Source organism: Trypanosoma rangeli (assembly GCF_003719475.1).
Source record: "Trypanosoma rangeli strain AM80 chromosome Unknown Tra_15.4_contig_00098, whole genome shotgun sequence".
NCBI lineage: Eukaryota > Euglenozoa > Kinetoplastea > Trypanosomatida > Trypanosomatidae > Trypanosoma > Trypanosoma rangeli.
This window is the reverse complement of record NW_021705839.1, coordinates 12,538-28,112: the sequence shown is the minus strand read 5'-3', so window position 1 is coordinate 28,112 and position 15,575 is coordinate 12,538. Positions and strand designations below refer to the sequence as shown.

Below are 15,575 nucleotides of genomic sequence, written 5' to 3'. Positions count from 1 at the left end.
GGCCGCTGTGTGTTTGCGCTACGCTGGCATTGCTCGATTTTATGGAGGTGGGCAGAGGGATTCTGTGAGCTCCGCCGCTCAGCTGCACTCTTTGTGCATGCAGGGTCGTGGAAACGCGTCCTCTGCAGCGAGGGTGGCTTGCGTGTGCCGCATCACGACTCCCTCTACTTGGCTGGTGTGTTTAGCTCCTACGAGGCGTTGACGGAGACAGCATGGAACCAGCTGAGCCATGTAGAGGATCTTGCTTGGTAGTGGATCCTACTGTGTGGCAGCATGGCCCACGGCACGAACTGGTGCTATCGCGCTGCTGTTGCCGTAGTCGCGCAAGATTCTATTCTGTGAATGTGTCTGAAAATGCTGTGACTTGTGACTGTGGGTGGTCTCGCCCATGTGCGTTGCCCACGGTTGTGTCTCGATTTGATGGAGAGAATGTTGTTTTTTATTTGATGTTGTTATTGCTTGTTGGCCTGCAGTATTATTATTATTGTTTTTATGCTTTTTACTCTTGATGTTTTGGTGGAGTGTCTTTGTTGTTGTTGTTTTTTTTTTTTGACGTGACCGTTATTATTGCTGGCGTGTTTTTTTTTTTTTACCCTATGAAGTGTATGTTGTTGTTGCTCATAGTTGCTGGCAGGATTCATTGGAATACAGCATGCAGTCTTTAGGCGCGTTGGTGTCTTTTCGTTTCTTGAATAGGGCGACGATGTGTCCGCCATGTGCTTTTGTTGCCACTAGTCGGTTGTTGCATGTGCAGGAGATTCTTCCGGCTGATATTTCTCTCATTGAGGCAGTGGGGGAGGCTCATGCGTCGTATGGCAATGCCTCTGATGGGGGTGGGGCCTTTGACGGCAGTCGTGAGCTGCCGCAGCATTTCTTGGACGCAAAGCAGCTGGACACGTTTTCTCGGGCACGTGTGGTGAACTTTATCAAACGCTTCTCGCAGGGAAAAGTGACCGGCAGCAATGAGGTATTTCAGGGGCAGGAGGTGAAGCGCCATGACGGCTCCATCTTGTATCATTGTCGAGTGCGACTTCCTTTTCAGAGTCACAACGGTGAGGTGTGGGCGCATGGGGTGTCGTGCAGTGGCAAGGATGCGGAGATGCTTGCCGCGATGCATGCTGAGTACATTATTGATGAGTTTGGTTATCATATCTATACACTTCCCTCAATGCAACGCAAGCATGCCGAGGCGGCACGTAAAGTCGGACGATGGGCCCCCATGCCAGATGACGGTGACAGGGCTCAAACACATGTTCGTATTCCGCTTCCTCTTCGCCGTATCATTGATCGTGATGAAACAGAGGGTGGAAAATGGCTGTTGATTGAGCTGCGGCCAAACCACTACATTTCACCGCACCACACGCTGCTCTCGCCATGCCTTTTTGACACGGCCGCCGTTCTTCGCATTAAGTCCCTTTTTGCAGAGCATGACCTCTCGTTCACTCAGCTCTGTACTTCAGAAGCTGAGAAGGGAAGTGATAAAAATGGACAAATATATTACATTGCCACACTTATTTTGCCTATGGAGCTGACGACGTTTAGTGAGATCAAAGCCCAAGGAAAAGCCTTGAGTCGTGAGTCGGCCGTGACACTCGCCTGTATGCATGCAGAGTTGCTTCTGGACGCACACTCAATCGCTCTTTTCCCATCGGATGCTGTAAAGCAAAAACAACATGCTCTTACTGCATGGAGTTTTGGACGCCCTGCTCCAATTCCAGGGGAAGATCACAAAAATCCATTACACGTGGTGTCTCCATTGCCTCTTAAAGAGCTTGCAGTGAAGCGTGAGGATCGCGTCTCATACATGAGTTACGAAGAGGACCTTGTGAGACGGCACCGTGCCCTTACCGAGCAGACATGTGAATTCACCGAGACCCCCGTCCTGGATGAGAAGGCGGTGGAGCTACTTAAGGGATTTCTAAAAAGAGAGAAGGTTCCCAGAACAGATCCTTTTTTTATCGAAGAGGTGCAGGGATTTGTGAAGGCCACCGTAGTGCTTCCAGTACCTAACGTATTTGGTATTCGTGGAGGAGTGGGTATCGCCATGAACGCGGCGGATGCGGTTATACTTGCCTCCATGCATGCCATTGATGTGGCCAACTTGCTTGGGGTTCACATCACCGCTGAAGGAACCACTCGAAGTGAATGGATCAGGAAACGTAACTCCCGCGGTGAGTCTACCCCGGCAGAAGCGCAGGATCCAAGTTTAGTAAGCCCTCCAGGAAGGCGAAAAATTGGCACGCAGAGCAGCTCAAATGCTGTTGACAATGATATGAACACCGTCAGCGGTAGCGGGATCGTTGGGCCAACAGATTCTGCATTGCTGCAGGCTCCAAAACGTCGACTCCCAAAAAGGGCAAAACTCGTCATGGCTTCGGAAGAGGGGGAGACAACAGCGTCGCAGGCCGCTTCAGAAATTGATTACCTCAAGGCACGAGAGAGTGTTTCTAAGGAGTTGTGGGGACTTGAACCTGATAGCCCTGATGGTTACATTATGGTATCTCCTAAAGATCCCGAACTGCGCACACAGTATGAACACGCGCTGTATTCCCCTCGTCAGATCGACTCCTGTGCGAAAGTGCGTATAAAGGGTTATCTTGCTTCCATGTGTAGACGTGCAGAAGAGGTGTTCTTTGTACAACGTATTGAAGCCGAAGACAATGGTGGTCAGGCCATCTGTCGTTGTGCTTTAAATTTACCTGTGCCGCGTCGTTTCGGGGATCGCATAGCTCTTGGTGAAGCCGTAGATCCAAAGGACGCGGAAAATCTTGCTGCAATGCACGCGGAACTTATTCTGGACACATTGGGTATTCCTCTTTACACGGATGAGACACTACAGCGTCGACATGCGGAGTTGTGCCTTAAAAATGGCCGCTATGCGCCTGTTAGTGCGTCAAGTGACATTTCACCCTCCACTGCATCTCCGCCACCTCTTCGACGGGAAGTAATTGGTTCGATTCATTGGGAAAATAAAATCAAAAAACATGCCCCCATCGTGATTTCCAGGGCAAATACGAAAAAAACTCCAGTAGGTGTCCTTCAAGACGAATCGGATCCGGTAGTCACTCCGAAAGAAGCTCAGGCTTATGAATTTGTGGCTGAAAAGGACTTGGATCTTGTGAGCCGTCCGCGGGTGCAGTACTACCTGCGTCGAAACGGTAAGCCGAAGCTGGAAGCAGAATTCCGTATGGAACTTCGTGGGCTGGGCAATGTGTTGCATGTTGCAGAGTTTATGATTCCGGTTCCTGCCAGCTTCGGTGAACGAATTGCACATGGCTCCGCATTAACAAAGCGAGATGCAGAGATACTTTGTTGGATGCATGCTGAGCGTATCATTGATGCGTTGGGGCTTTGTCTCTTTGACAACCTTCCCGGGCTTCAAAAGAGACACGCTGAACGCGTCAAGCGCCTTGGACGGTGGGCACCGCTTGTTGGTGAAAGTGCTGCCATGCCACCCGATACACCCTCACCACTTCCTTTGACACTTGGAACAGCCCCAGAAAAGCCACCCTACCCCAACCCTCCTTCAAACATAGTCCAGGAGTGGGATAAGTATGTTGGGGAGTGTCGTCGATATATTGAGGTAAACTCAATGCGGGAAGAAAACATATTTTATGAGATGGAAAAAATTCCACGCACAGGAGATCCATTGTATGACGCCACAGCGGAAGAAGTAGAGTCCGCCACTGTTGACGTCGAAGCAAAGAATGCACTGCAACGCTACTGTACCGCCGCCAATGTGGTATACCCCGTCTTTTGGAAGTCACGCACAGTGGGCCCAGTTTCACGTCGTGTGTGTCTTACCACCATAGAGGTTCCCGGGCATGAGTATATTACCGCTAGTGGTGTAGCTGCTAACAAAGATACATCACAACGTCGTGCGGCAATGCATGCTTTGGCTCTGTTGCGGCGCATAGAACCTGACTTTTATGAGATTGAAAAAGAAGTCAAATCTGAGACGGAGGAAAGGATTGCTTTTATTGATCCTGTTTCATTGCTCGAGGATGATGGAGCACCAGCGCGACGCCCAGCCAAACCCAACAAGAAGAGGTTCGGCAGTTGGGATCCTGTTGCCAAGGACTTTTCCCACGAGGGTAAGGTGCGTATTATTGAACTTTTCACGGTGTGTTTTGGTTTGCATCCCCCGATAGTGCGTCATTTGAACCGTCGAGAAGGTACTCTTGTGCATCACACCACCACTGTTGAGGTAACCGACGAGGATGATAAATTGTGGGTTGGTGAGGGGCATGATGCGGGGCCTCGTTTTAATGAGGTTGCGGCGTACGAAGATCTTTTCTCACGGCTGTCACGCGGTGTTCCTGGGTTTCAGGCGCTGATGGACCTTATACGCAACCACTGTTACTTAGACCCTGAACACATTGTCAATGTTTCACTCTCCGAGGCACAGAAGGAGCGCATCCATCGCGTCCTCGATGACATTCCTGATGTTGAGGAAGGGGAGGAGGTGGTTAAACCGCAAGAGTGGGGGGAATTCAAAGGTGAGGCAGTTGGCTTATTGTCTCGGGTTGCCATGGAAGCATCAGAGCAGGCGCAAGAATCGCAGAATCTCCGCGACAAATTACACGAAAAGCTGACGAATGAGGAGTATCTGTCCAAGTACGCCACACAAAGACAAGGGCTCAGTATACATGGCAAACGAGAAGAAATTTTGAATGCCATGGACTCCAGTCAAATTGTCATTGTGTGTGGTACAACAGGGTGCGGTAAGACAACGCAGGTGCCACAATACATTTTGGATCATATGACGGAAAAAGGCGAGGGTGGAAACTGTTCAATTGTCATTACGCAACCTCGACGTCTCAGTGCCGTTTCCATTGCGCAACGCGTGGCTGCGGAGAGACTAGAGAGCATTGGTGAAACATGTGGCTACTCAATTCGATTGGACAGTAAACCGGGGCGCAACATTAATTTTTGTACCTCTGGTATTCTTCTTCGCATTTTACATAACACCCCCTCTTTGAATGGAATTAATTACCTCATTATTGATGAAATTCACGAGAGGGATATTAACTCTGACTTTTTATTAATTCTCTTACGACAACTCCTACGACGTCGAAAAGATCTGCACGTTGTCTTGATGAGTGCGACATTGCAGGCGGAACAGTTTGGAAAATACTTTGATGGGGCACCTATCATCAATGTGGAGGGTTACGTGCATCCCGTGAAGGAACTTTACGTGGAGGATTTGGTGCCTATTGCGGCGGAGCAAAAAGTGATGCCACCTTTGTTGAAGGAGGTGGCAGCATCCCTTGAGCGGGAAGGAGATTTTTCAACAAGCGTGGACTTTGCTGCTGCGCTTCCAACGACACTGCCTGTCAACGCCAAGTATGGCTTTATGGAGTCCACTGCAGAAATTGATTATGTGACAATCCAGTTTGCCATCGATTATGCGGTGCGAACTTTGGATGTGACAAACTCCTCCGTTTTGGTTTTTTTGCCCGGATGGGATGAAATCTACAAGGCGTATGAGATACTTGAACGTAACACAAAGTTTCATATTATTTGCTTGCATTCTTCTGTTGGAACCGAGGAGCAAATGCGGTGTTTTTTGCCGGCGCCAGAGGGAAAAGTGAAGTTGATTCTCTCCACAAACATTGCCGAAAGTGGTGTGACCATTGACGATGTCGCTGTGGTGATTGATGTTGGGCGTGCAAAGGAGAAGTCATACGTGATGCAGAAAGGAACCACCTCCGTTGGCTCCAATGAAATGGGATCGATTTCGCAACTTGTCACAGTGTACGCAAGTCGAGCAAACTGCGTACAACGACGCGGCCGCGCCGGGCGCACCAGGCCTGGTATCTGTATTCGACTCTACTCCAAGAAACACTTTCAAACGGTGCACGACTTTCAAACCCCTGAAATGCTTCGAACCCCATTGGATGCTTTGTGTCTGCAGATTCTTGCCCTTGACTTAGGGGACCCAGCTGACTTTCTGCAACAGGCTATTGAGCCACCATCATCGGAGCACATTGAGATGGCGATGATGCGTCTTCAGGAGCTTGGGGCGACGACTTCCAGACGTCAACTGACACCACTTGGGCTTCGCCTCTCGCGACTTCCTGTAGCACCTAAAGTAGGGAAAATGGTTATCATGGGGGCCATCCTAAAGTGTTTGGACTCTGCCTTAACGATTGCAGCTGTGACCGACACGGATGTCTTCAACAGTGCTCGTGAGCATCGAGAAGCCGTGCGACTACACAAGGAGGACCTTTCCTTGAATACCCAATCTGACGTGATTGCATCGGTGAATGCGTTTAATTTTTGGGTTGTGGCACATCATGAAAAGACACCTGCTGAAGTTGTGTATGATCTGCACGAACGAATGTTGAGTGTGCCCCAACTACTCACCGTATCTAAGTACAAACGTCAATTCTTTGATATTGTCATGAATAGTGGATTTTTGGGGAATAGAATTGAGTCTCAGCGAGGAAACGATTGTACCCGAGCCGATATCTTTGTTGACCGGTCCGAGTGGTCAGCCGATGCCCTCAACGTGGGATTGGTAAAATGTGTGGTGGCCTCTGGCTTGTTCCCAAATGTCGTTATGAATAGAGGCAAACGATTAATGCGAAATAAACTTGTCAATCGTGTGGCGCCATCTTCAGCATCGGTGGTACATCGCACCTCTCAAGAAGATATTACGCAACCGTTTTTTGTATATGATGAACTTGTGAAATTATCGGAGTCTGAGCGCCTGAATGTGCGTGGCCTCACAAATGTTCCATTGTGGACTATTCTCATCATGGGCACCAGCAGCATGCCTGTCACCTACCGTGACGACCTAAATCTGGCTGTTGTTGACGAGTGGATCATGTTCCGTGCAACCTTTGGGACGCTGGAGCTTATTCGAAAGTTTAAACGTGCGTTGAACTTTTGCCTTGGCCGCAAGTTTCTGGACCCAAACGACGAGAAGAACAACGAAAAACTGGAGGAAATGCGATGCATTATTAAAGAACTTGTAAGCACGCCATTTAAGCCAAACAATTTGTCGGAGAAAGTTTGGGAAGAGAGGGGCATAATCATCGAGCCACGCACACAGCCAAAGAGGAAGGGGTCGTCATCACCAGGTGGAACATCAGCATCAGAAGAAGCAACAAGCACAACAACAAATAGAAATGGAGCCAAAGCCACTTTATAAACGTTTAACTCGGAGCTCACTGGGATCCACTATTGTTTTCATATATTTACGCGTAAACATATGTAGTATCTGTAGTAGTAGTAGTAGTGATAGTTTTTTTTTTTCTTGTTACATTAAGGCAACTGAACTGAGAGAAGGACCTACTAGTTGGATAGTGCGAGAAAAAGAAAGAAAGAAAAAACAACGATAACTTTTCTGCAGCTCGCTACACCAGAGGTTTCCTCTTGTTGCTGCTTTTGCTTCTGCAATGCCATTGCGCTGATAGTATTGTGGGCGTTGAGGTGGTTTGTGGTTGATGTTACGGTTGAGGAGGGTGGGAGGAGGCGAATGTGAACCCCAAGGAGGCATTCAGGAACGTGGGGCATACATTTCACAGAGCACACTGTGAAGTAAATAAAAAAGAAATATAGAATAAATAAAAAGAGCGATACAATAAAAAAAACAAAAGAGAAATTTTATACCACTTACTGTTTTACCTCTTTTTGTGTTGGTGGTGCTATTTCTGTTTACATCCACGTCAGAAACCAAATACGTGCAGCAGCAACTTTTATTTCTCTCTCACATTCACTATTGTTGTTATCGTTTTTGTCTTGTGTGGTGGCGTGTTTGTTTGGTGTGGGTGCCGCGTGTGTGATTGTTCTTATGTTATTTTTTTCTATTTTGCCGGTGGGTTTTTTTCCCCCCTTTTGTCTTTCTTGTTGTGGCTGTTCCGCTTCATATTGCTTACAGAAAACGAAGGAGGCTGTTAGTGGGACCCGCAGCCACATGACTGGTGGCATTTCCTCAGACAAAGGCCTCTACCTTGGATCTATCTATCACTCACTAGAGCATCTGCCGCAGTGGTACCAAGTCATCGCCCTTTCTGGTTTGTTTTTTCTTTTTCCTCTCCGCGAAATTGCAGTGGTCGGATGGCTTGCTGTTTTCCTTCACCGCTCCTTTGGAACCGAAATAGTGTGGTCAGCCGAATACCAACGACTTCTCGAGCAGACGTCCTTTAATGAAAGAATCTGCTTTACCCTTTACGGTGTTGCCTTATCCCTTTTAGCGTTTCTTTCATACCGACTGTTTGCTAGTGGTGCTGTGCATCGTGGGCTACAGGAGTCTAGCCTCAGTGGGGGACGCAAATGGTGGCCTGCCGCCATTCTCTGTGGACTTTTAGGATGCGAAGCCATGGCGTTTTTGAGAGAGACCGTGGCCCAAATACTTTCTGACCCAACTTCCCTGGGGCACCTCGCTCTGCGAGGCTTTCAAGGTATAGAGAATACTACCTTTGATCCTTTTCTTGTGAACATTAACCCGCATTGTGTTATTCAATTAGAGATTTTTAAAGTATTGCTACTATCTTTTTTAGAGCGTGTAGTACCCGCCGTGATAATTGCAGCTTTGTATCGTTTATTACGAGATGTGCCTCGAAGGGCCCATGCGGCAATGCGTTGGTATATTGTTACAATCATGCTGTCACGTTCTCTGGTGGAGATTTACTTTATGTACCGGGCTAATGAGTGGGAAAAACTGAGTTCATGGATTTTGTTCGTGTCCACGTTTGTATTCCTAGGAATGGTAAATTACGCCTTTGGGCCTTCGAAGCGCGGAGGGTGGACCGCGGCGACATCTGTTATCTCATCGGTTAATCAAACGGTTCAGGGCATTGTCAAATGTGCTGTCCTTTTTTTTGTCATTTGCCTATGCGTTTTGGCATTGGTGGTAAGTGTTCATGTGGTGGAATTGCTGCTTATTTGGCTTATTTTCTTCTTGATGATGGTTTGGATTCCAGCGATCATTGATTCCTGTTCAACAGAGTACTCTCTCTGCATTGTCACAGTTATCTCGTTTATTGCGCATCAGATGGATTACCTGACGGAGGTAGGCTCTCTTCGTCTCTGGGGACTTCTTTCTGTTTGGTGGTTAAATCTTTGTCTCTTCTATAATTTTGCCACCAACATCTGTCGCTCCCGCTATGGTGGGATTTTTGCTGTTTCCACATTGATTGTGGGCAGTTGGCGCATGACAGAGCATAGTGGCGGGACCGGTGACGTTGTTTCTATTCTAGAGAACAGCGCGGCTGCACTACGGGATTTGGTAGAAGGCGCCTTACCTGCAAGTGAAACTGACTTGGTCGAAAGTGATGCAGAGTTGGATGTGTACACCTCCGTTCTCAATGCCGGGTTTACCGTGTGTACGCTTCTCATTCTGTGTATAGCGCTTCTGAGTCTGTGTGAGGGAAAAGCGGTACGGTCGGGGTTACTTGGAAAGAACATTGTCATATTAACGCCTGGCGTTCTTTTCCGGAAATTTGTAAAAACCTTCATTCTTGCTGTCTGTTTTCTCATCTTCCTGGTGACAGGGATGCTGCTCTATCGTGTTCTTCCTCAACTTGCGATGTTCACCCCGGAATTTTTCACCCTTGGAATGGCAGTGGGCCTGGCCTGTACAATATTGGGCGGACTTATGGACATGCAGGAATTTCTGTACCTGTCTTTTATGCGAGTTGTTGGTTTCATGGACCCTCCTGCAGTGAACGAAGATGATAAAGACATCGATCGCTCTTCGTTTCTTTCCGGAGGCAATTCGGGGTTACCAAAAAGTTAGGGATCAGGATGTGTCTTGACGACACTGCACAGTAAGTAGCTGAGCCAACGAATTGCCTATTTTGCTGGATCAAGTGCGAGTAGTGACTTGACTAAACAGTAATATATAGAAATAGTAACGTGCTGGGTGCCTGAAGAGCTTGTCTGCGGGTGTGATTCTTTTTCTGCAATAAATTTTGTTTTTGTTGTTTTTCGTTTTATCTTTTCTGTTTTTGTGTTTGCCGCTGGAAGGGAGTGTCTGGGGGGAAGTGGAGGTTTTACACGCCGCAGCGGCCGAAAAGTTGTGAGGGTGTGCGATGGATGCAGTCAACAGCAAATATGACGTCTCTGTCTTTGACAAGGCAGCATGCTGTAGCGGAATATATGCGCTCCAGAGAGGTGTATCGAAATGAAACGGTGGCTGTGCTTGTGGATGCGTTTCGCCACACACATGCATACACAAGGTTGTTTGGGAGAGTTAAGGATGAAATTGGTCTGGCAGGAGAAATTCAGCAGTTTCGCTTATTGTTTTTTCTTTCCCATTTCCACTCCGATCACTACAGTGGTATCACCGAGGGCTGGAACCACGGAACCATTTACGCTAGTCGGAGCACCGCCAATCTTTTGTGCTGGCGTTTGGGACTTCCGCAGTCACGAGTAAAACACATGGATTTTTGTGTAACGTACGTTTTTTCGTTAAAGGATGGTGCGTTACTGTACGAGCAAAAGGAAGAAACGGAGGTTGAGGACTGTCCTGAGGAATGCTTTTCAGTCACGCTGATTTCAGCAAAACATTGCCCAGGCGCTGTCATGTTTCTTTTTCGCTCCACTGTCTTTGGGACGATCCTCCACACAGGGGACTTTCGATTTACCCAAGAGAAGTTTGCGTTTTCTCGCCCCCCTGAGGCACTTCAAATGCTGTGTACCCACGAAGGAGTTGAGATGGATAAGGACCCCGTCTTGAGGTCTGTTGCGGGGAAGGTAGATGTCCTTTTTCTCGACAATACGTTTTGCGACAGGCGCTTCAGCTTCCTCTCTCGTGCAGAGAGTTTGCGGGAGGTAAATCAGGCGATTTTATCACTGTTTCGCGAACACACATCCACTCTGAAGCCTGAAGCGGAACGAGTGGCTCCATTGGCGCAGGAGGGGAAGGAACGCGTTGTTTCTGTGGCTGTTTTCATTGGAAGCTACTTTATAGGTAAGGAACGCATCGCACTTTCTATTCAGGAAAATTTTCCCTTGGCGTCTGTCAAGGACTCAAAGTGTAGGGTTGTCCCAACGTACGTTTCCCCTGAGAAGTATGAAGCACTGAGGCAGTTGGACTATTATCTGGACCACTTTGTGCCATTCCCCCGGTGTCAAGGCGCGGTAAAGGGTGAAAGCTCAACGCTTGAAACTTTCACCAGGCATGCGGTGAGGCTCCCGCAGGACACATTATCTTCTTCACCAGAGGTTGCGCGGGATGTTTTTTCGTCATTTGAACTGGCAGAGATGCCATGTAACGAGATAGTCTACTATTTGACGATCCTTCTTGTTCCGTTCTCTTCCGTGACGCGCCCTGCGCTTGCTGTGGCGTCTGGGGGACGATCTAAGCGACAACGTGACGACAGTACTGCTGGTGATACTCACCAGGATGTCTCCTTTTCTGGTGAGTCTATTTCGCTTTGGGGTGAAGAAGTGGTTGACCTCAAGCAATTCGATAAGGTCCTCTGTGTGGAGCCCACTGGATGGTCTCGCAACGCCAGCAGGCAACCTGTCAGCAAGCGTGTGACGTTGCTTCGTGTACCCTACAGTGAACACTGCAGTTTTACGGAGCTTGTGGATTTTGTGGAATTTTTGAATCCCACACTTATCGTACCAACAGTGTCATTGGAGCTCTTCAAGAAATATGAGGTGTTGTTTGCTGAAAAAGCCCCACGACTGCGCCAACGTTACGCCAATGCTCAACCACTCTCCCGCTTCTTGGTTCCAAGGCAACTTCCCGTACTGGGAGGGAGTGACACTAAAGGCTTGGAAGACTCGTGTGTAGGTGTCATTGAGAGGAGGAAGCAACGAAATCCGTTTGCCCCCATTACAGTGATCGAGGAGGTAATATTAATAGATGGGGATTATAAGAACTGCAGTTTCTTAGATTCCAACGTTGCTCAAGTAACTAACGCACTGAATGAAAATGAAGTTGATAGGGAGAACGAGGCTCTGACTTTGAGGAAAGATGCACAAGTGACAGTTGCCACCAACGCAGTTGTTTCTATTGGCAACCCGGTGATGCGGGAAAGGTCTGAAAAGGAGGTCACACAGCATGCAGTCGGCAAGGAACAGATGAATACACAAATATCGACTTATCACAGGACTCGCTTGAATGACGTCGGCGCAAATGGCAGTGATGATAGCGATGACTGTGTCTGCGTTTTAGTCCGGCCACATTTTATTGAGGTGAGTGACTCCTCGAACTGATCTCGAGGCATCTTTACAATGGGTTTACGGTGCCTCTGGTGCCAGATACGTTGCGTTTTTTTTTTGTTGTTGTTTTTCTTACACGGCGTTTTAACAGGTTTGTCTGTTTGTTTTTCCATCTTTTTCCTTTATGGGCTGCGGGAGTCTTTGAAATCTGTGAAATTTTTTTTGTTGTTCCTCATTGTCTCTTTCTCGTTTCTTTTATTTTATATAAACTTAATTGGCTTGAGTGTTAGCAAAAGACCCTTGAGTTTTTATTGCCGTACAAATACGGTGCCCGTGTCCAAAGGTGCTGTTTGTGGTGCTGCGTGCAGTCCCGTTTCTGATCTTGGCGGTGGACTGGCCACGATCCTTGCACGGCCGCTCATTACTCAAATTGTCAAGGCGGCCCTGGTAAATTCCAAGTGTAACCCCAAGCATGTTGACTATACGAGGCTTGGTCGCGCCATGTCCTATGGGCGCAACCTAAACCTTGCCAGGATTGGTATTAGAAGACGTCTGTGCTCTCGTCAATTCAGGAGGGACATTGTTGAATAAAAACTGTGCATCTGGTGGAGCTGTCACTCATGACTTGGTGCATCGTATCCTTCTGGAGAATTGTTTTTTGTGGGAATGGCCGGTGGTGAGAGAGCATGTCCAATACTGCCCGTCACTTGTACATGTGTTGCAGCAAAAACAAACTTTACGGGGATCTCGTCCTCGTGGATCGTCTCATGGAGGAACTTATAGACTGTAATGTTGGTAAAAGGGGGAAGTTATGGGGCTCTTGGCGGAACGTCTGGCGGGGAAGTACGGCATTTCACAGGAGTAGCAGGATGAAATTGCCTTCTGTTCTCCTGAGAATCTTTTGGCTACATGGGAAAAGGGCATGCTTAACTATGTTATGCCTCTTGAGGCTCCTGACCGAAAAGGCGTTCGGAAGGTGGAGAGGGATGAAGAACCCAAAAAATTGATTTGGCATGTTTTGCAAAACGGAAACCCCACCTTAAACCAGAGGGCGGAACCATTACTGCTGCCAATGAGAGTGGCGTGAATGGCGGGGCAGCAGTAGTCGTCTTGGCCTCGGAGACCAAAGCCAAGGAGTTGGGTCTACCAATATTGGCTGAATTGCGCGCCTACAACAAATTTGGGGTTGGAAAGGAATTTATAGGCGAGGGAACCTTTAAAATACCTCCAAAAATCAGGGACTGAGCTGGCACAAGATTGGCTGATGCTGACTATTTTTGGGATGAATGTAGCCTTTGCGGCGGTGAGGAGGAGGAGGAGAAGAGGGTGGGGAGGAGGGGGGGGGAAAATGAAGGAGTATACTGAGTTAAATGGGGAGCGGATGAATCAGTGGGGCAGTGGAGTCTACCTTAGCCACCCTTGCGGTTGCACGGGGGTGCGGCAGGTGGTGGACATGGTGCGCCAGCCCCGTAAACGTGGGAAAAGTGTCTGCGTTATCTCCCGTTGCGTTGGAGGAGGAATGGAAAGTGGTGAGGTGCTTGTGCTGCGTCCCTAAGCACTCTCCTCCCTTAATTCCCCAAAGCACTGCTTACCTTTTTGCTATTTTTTTTTTCTTGTTTGATGTATATGGTTGTGCTGATTTTGATTGAGATTTTTTTTTGTTCTTTTCTTGATCCCCACCTCACTCCCGAGTTTGTCGGTTAATGTGAGAGCGCATAAATGCTCGAGGGACGGGTGATTTTTACGTGCATGCGTTCAACAAGAAATGGTTTAGTGCTTATGAGGGGGAATAAAGGGGTAAAAAAGAGTCTGTGAGAATGGGATTGATGGGATGTACATTGGGAAGTCAATAAGTGTTTTTATTTTCCTAATAGGGAAATAATGTTCGAAAAGAAACGGCGGCAACTTTGCGCGTGATTGAGGCCCAATACCCCGCATGCTGACCCGCTATTTATTGATTTTAATTTGCTTCTCTCTGCATCTGCTTTTCTCTTTTATTTTCTCCTTGAGCGCCAGTCCACCCACTTACTTACTTCATCAAAAGGGATGTGCGGATTATCAACACACACTGAAGACCATTGATTCATGACTGAACGTCTGCTCACACCCTATTGAGGCGGAGACTTGCGTTATTCCTTTCTCCACGTCCGCTGTTTTCTGTTGCTGTCAGCTTGTTCGTCATGGTGATGAAAGGAGGCACGTGGAGTGAGGAAGAAGGAGGAATGTTGTTGTAGTTTTGTTTTTCCCACTCTTTATTGTTGTTGCGTTTTCTTCAGTGGCGCGTGACAGATGCAAGCAAGCTTGGCGCTAAGGCCGATTAGGAAGGTCTTTTTTGGTTCCCTATTGTCACACATATTTGACAGAGCGCTGCTGCATGTTGTTTTGTAGACATCTGCCAACGATGGAAGCTCTGTTGTACGCTTACAAGTGCCATGAACGCATTTGCCATTAGCTTCCAGTAATTTCAATATGTGGATGCCGTACTTTTTTTGGTGGGGCTTGTTTCTGTTACTGTTTGTCCCCGCAAGTGGAATGCCTTCAGCGAGGTTTTGCTCTGCCGTGTTGAGGCGTAGCGAAGGGGAGAAATTGTGCCGTGTTTTCCCATTTTTTTATTCTTGTCCCCTTAAAAGGAGTGCGTGCTTGTCCCATTTTCCCTTCTTTTTGTTTCGTTTTCGGGTTATGCATTTGACGTGTAGTTTGGGTGAGAGAAATGCGGCGATTTTCCGTTGTCGGTGCGTTGCTGGGCGTCAGTTGCAGTCCGCCGCGTCGGACGCCATCGACTTCGTCATCTCTACCGCTCTCCTCATCTTTGTCTTTGGCGTTTGGGTCCCCAAGCGGCCATGTTGTCGTGTCGCAGCGGTTTAAGGCCAGTTACATTCGTGTGGCCAACCGCAAGCGTGTCGAGATGTTTCTTGCCAAGCGATTTCACCTTCCGACGCGACTGAAGACGGCCGCGCCGGAGATTGCAGCGGAGTGGGATCACGAAAAGAATCCAATGCATCTTTACCCGGAGATTGTTGGCATCGGTCACGTGGCCCCAGTCTGGTGGAGGTGTGGCGCATGCCAGCACTCCTTTTCGATGAGCGTTGAAAAACGTGTTGTGCGTGGCGGAGGTTGCCCGGCCTGCACAGCGGTCAAGGCTGCGGAGGGTGAGCCAAAGGGGGTGAACGCGTTGGAGGGGGAGCGGAATCCGGACCTTCGCCCCAAGCGACCAGTGATGTTTAACTTGCGAACAAAGTACTGAAGGCACCACGACACCTTTTTTTTTTTTGTGTGGATTGCAGACATTATCCGACATGTGGCAAAAAGGACGAAAACAAAAATAGAGAAGAATGCTGCGGAAGTTCAGTTTATATTGTCTTGTCAATTTTCCAACTTGTCTGTATTTATTGTTGTTTCCTGCTCTTTTTACTACCTCCAATCCACACACACACACACAGCCACTCCTT

General features: G+C 48.1%; 5 protein-coding genes across 5 annotated transcripts, besides 6 other annotated features; all 5 read left to right on the top strand.

The window, feature by feature from the left end:
- Window positions 1-652: 652 nt before the first annotated feature.
- On the top strand, window positions 653-7,159 carry TraAM80_03676 (putative RNA editing associated helicase 2,putative; the record flags this gene model as incomplete). Its single annotated transcript, XM_029380629.1, has 1 exon — window positions 653-7,159. One exon carries the CDS (start codon window positions 653-655, stop codon window positions 7,157-7,159), a length of 6,507 nt encoding a protein of 2,168 aa, XP_029239596.1.
- Window positions 7,160-7,221: 62 nt separating this feature from the next.
- Window positions 7,222-7,253: a microsatellite.
- A 69-nt stretch (window positions 7,254-7,322) lies between these two features.
- Window positions 7,323-7,346: a microsatellite.
- An 88-nt stretch (window positions 7,347-7,434) lies between these two features.
- Window positions 7,435-7,469: a microsatellite.
- A 77-nt stretch (window positions 7,470-7,546) lies between these two features.
- Window positions 7,547-7,613: a microsatellite.
- A 311-nt stretch (window positions 7,614-7,924) lies between these two features.
- On the top strand, window positions 7,925-9,748 carry TraAM80_03675 (uncharacterized protein; the record flags this gene model as incomplete). Its single annotated transcript, XM_029380628.1, has 1 exon — window positions 7,925-9,748. The coding sequence occupies one exon, from the start codon at window positions 7,925-7,927 to the stop codon at window positions 9,746-9,748; it is 1,824 nt and encodes a 607-aa protein (XP_029239595.1).
- A 173-nt stretch (window positions 9,749-9,921) lies between these two features.
- Window positions 9,922-9,968: a sequence feature (A-rich).
- A 79-nt stretch (window positions 9,969-10,047) lies between these two features.
- TraAM80_03674 (DNA cross-link repair 1A protein) lies at window positions 10,048-12,180 on the top strand (the record flags this gene model as incomplete). The annotated part of the gene is made up of 1 exon (XM_029380627.1): window positions 10,048-12,180. The coding sequence occupies one exon, from the start codon at window positions 10,048-10,050 to the stop codon at window positions 12,178-12,180; it is 2,133 nt and encodes a 710-aa protein (XP_029239594.1).
- Window positions 12,181-12,812: 632 nt separating this feature from the next.
- TraAM80_03673 (acetyl-CoA C-acetyltransferase) lies at window positions 12,813-13,133 on the top strand (the record flags this gene model as incomplete). The annotated part of the gene is made up of 1 exon (XM_029380626.1): window positions 12,813-13,133. One exon carries the CDS (start codon window positions 12,813-12,815, stop codon window positions 13,131-13,133), a length of 321 nt encoding a protein of 106 aa, XP_029239593.1.
- Window positions 13,134-13,431: 298 nt separating this feature from the next.
- Window positions 13,432-13,470: a microsatellite.
- Window positions 13,471-14,836: 1,366 nt separating this feature from the next.
- On the top strand, window positions 14,837-15,370 carry TraAM80_03672 (uncharacterized protein; the record flags this gene model as incomplete). Its single annotated transcript, XM_029380625.1, has 1 exon — window positions 14,837-15,370. One exon carries the CDS (start codon window positions 14,837-14,839, stop codon window positions 15,368-15,370), a length of 534 nt encoding a protein of 177 aa, XP_029239592.1.
- Between the last annotated feature and the right edge of the window lie 205 nt (window positions 15,371-15,575).